The sequence below is a fragment of the Suricata suricatta genome, chromosome 17 (assembly GCF_006229205.1).
Source record: "Suricata suricatta isolate VVHF042 chromosome 17, meerkat_22Aug2017_6uvM2_HiC, whole genome shotgun sequence".
In the NCBI taxonomy this organism is placed as follows: Eukaryota; Metazoa; Chordata; class Mammalia; order Carnivora; family Herpestidae; genus Suricata; species Suricata suricatta.
Window position 1 is genome coordinate 7,403,691 of NC_043716.1, and position 2,560 is coordinate 7,406,250.

At 67.9% G+C, this 2,560-nt stretch overlaps 1 protein-coding gene across 1 annotated transcript in view; it reads left to right on the forward strand.

Moving 5' to 3' along the window:
- Positions 1 to 3: 3 nt before the first annotated feature.
- The window catches only part of LOC115282706 (heparan sulfate glucosamine 3-O-sulfotransferase 3B1), a gene marked incomplete at its 5' end in the record, with an annotated part of 42,154 nt that continues 39,597 nt past the window's right edge, over positions 4 to 2,560 (forward strand). Inside the window, one exon of the mRNA XM_029928852.1 lies at positions 4 to 344. Coding sequence (XP_029784712.1) covers positions 4 to 344 — 341 coding nt within the window. The remainder of the gene's footprint in view (positions 345 to 2,560) is intronic.

Genomic DNA, 2,560 nt, shown 5'->3' on the forward strand with positions numbered 1-2,560 from the left:
GCCCACGCCCCGCCGGCCCCGGCTCCGGGTCCCGACGGGACTACCCCCGGGCTGCCGTTCCAGGCGGCGCCGGCCACCCCGCTGGCTGCGGGCCGGGAGCCGCCCGAGGGCGTCGCGAGCCAGGAGGAGCAGAGTCCCGAGGCGCCGGACTCCCCCAGCCCCATCTCCAGCTTCTTCAGCGGGTCCGGGAGCAAGCAGCTGCCGCAGGCCATCATCATCGGCGTGAAGAAGGGCGGCACGCGGGCGCTGCTCGAGTTCCTGCGCGTGCACCCCGACGTGCGCGCCGTGGGCGCCGAGCCCCACTTCTTCGACCGCAGCTACGACAGGGGCCTCGCCTGGTACCGGTGAGTTTCCCCAGCAGGGCCATGGGCAGGGGCGGCTGCCGTGATCCAGACCCGCGGAGGACGGAGACGTGGCATGTGCTGAGGGAGTGACAGGGGTCCAGCCTCCGACCACCGGCCGGGAGGGGCAGATGGAGAAATAACCGGCGGCGCCCGGAATCCCGCCGCTGCGTGGTACGGGGTGCGCGGGGGACTCCGCTCTCGCCACAACCCATAGAAACTTCTCAAGGAGGTCTGGCGGCCCACGGCGCCCCTAGAACTAATCAAAGAAGGGGGGTGGTCTGCGACGGGGCCCTCTTCACGGTGGCCGTTTCCCAAAGCAACCCATCCCGCGTTGCTCGTGTTTTGTTTTTCCTCTGGGAGCGCCGGGACGGTCTGCGCCCAAGCCGGTCACGGTCTCCACCCTAGACCAACTTCTAGAGCAGCTTCTGCTCCCCAGATGGGGATGGGGGTGGGAGACACAGACGGCGTCTGTAAACTGTTTTTTTTTTTTTTTTTGTTACAGTCGTACTCGCTGGAAGCCGAAGACGGCCAGACCCGCTAGGCTGGCGGGCAGCTTGGGCTCGGGAGGGTGAGCTGGGAGGGTGGCCCGGCGCCTCCGCCGTGCAGCCGGGGCAGCGGGCGGCGCGGAGCGTGGAGCGGTGCTGGTCCCTGTCGGGCAAAGGCGCGCACTGCAGCGGGCGGGAGAGGCGCGCGGCTTTGAAGGCTCCGGGGACGCCTCGGGCGCTGCTCGCCCGTTTCCGCCTCCCAGGCCTGGGTGCTGGGAGAGCACGGGCAGGGACGCGCGTCTCCGCGGGCCCTGCACAACGTCAGGGCGCAAAGAATGTTAGGGGTTCATTGATGGAGCAGTGTGCTTTTCCCGAAGGTCGGGCCTTTAGGAAATTTCCCTCTTCGGGTCGGGTTGCAAAGGGGCAGCGGCCCTTGGGGTCATAATCGCGACCTCTGCCCCGAGGCTTTCCAAAGCGATCGGTCTTTGGCGTGAGCTTTTGGGTTGGCCGAGCTTCCGGTGAGGCGCAGGGTGGGCAGGGGGTCCGGACTCCGGCCTTCGAAAAAGTTGGTCGCCAACCAGGGGCTCGGGCCAACGGCCTCCACCCCTTTCCCTCTGGTCCTGAACCCCCAACCCTAGCAAGTGTGACTCTGGAGTCCCTGGCAGGCACCCCTCCAGGCCCAAAATGCTCAGGACTTCGGGGAAACAAAAGGGGAAAGTCGAACCGAACCCGCGTTCCCTGCACTCCCCCCCCCCCTGCCCCCAGGACCCAGGAGAGATAAAAGGGGGCTGACCCGGCGCGTTAAAATCGCACTCTTCCCAGCCTCGCCCTCCCCCTCCCTTTTGTCCTTAATGTTTGTATTATTGTCAGGAGTTTGCCCGAGTCTCGAGGTTTAGCCAGCCGTGACAGTCACGCTTCCCACCGTTGCTGGGCTCTGGCGGCCGACGTCTGGATTCGCGTCCGGGCTCTGGCAGCTCGCTGGTGGCGCCGAGCCTCAGTGCTCCCATCCGTGCAGTGGGTGGGGATCCTGTGGTCACCCCCCCCCTCGGGCGGGGAGCAGCGCTGGGGTGCACTCAGGTTCCCGGCTGGCACGTGGGGGCCTCTCCGATTGTTAGTGCCGTTGGGTGCCTTGTTGTTCCTGCTTCTACCACCACCTGCCCTCCTCCTCCTCCTTCTCCTCCAGGGATGAGAAATCGGGGGGCCGGGAGGGCAGGCCATCGCGAGCGCCTTTCCAGGGGGATCCCGCCAGAGGCCGGAGGCAGCCTGGGATTTTCTCAGATGCGAAAGCTAGGGGCCGGGTCGGGAGGAACTGGCTGGAAAATCGCCGAATCGATGAAGTCAGGCGGTTTCAGAAGCACCTGGGGCAGGCGATGGAAATCCCCGCTGGAAGATTCGCGCGAGGTCTCAGGCGGCCGCGCTCCACCTGCCGCGTCCCTTTTGATGGGCTGCAAACCGCGGAGCGAGGAGCGTAGCCGCGCTGGAAACCCTCGCCGCGCGCCTGCAGCGTGGAGCGCGACAGCCAGGGACCCGCGCGGGACCCGCGCCCGGGGGGCCGCGTTGCGAGCGGCTGCGCAGCGCGACTGGGCTTGGGGGTGGGGTAGCCATCTCCCTGAACCGAGGGGCTGACTGACTGGGGACCGGGAGGCCCTGGGCCCGCCGCGGCCAACCCGCGGACCGGGTGGCGGGAGGAGCAAACTGCAGGCCCCGCGGCTCGCCCCACGCGCCGCGACC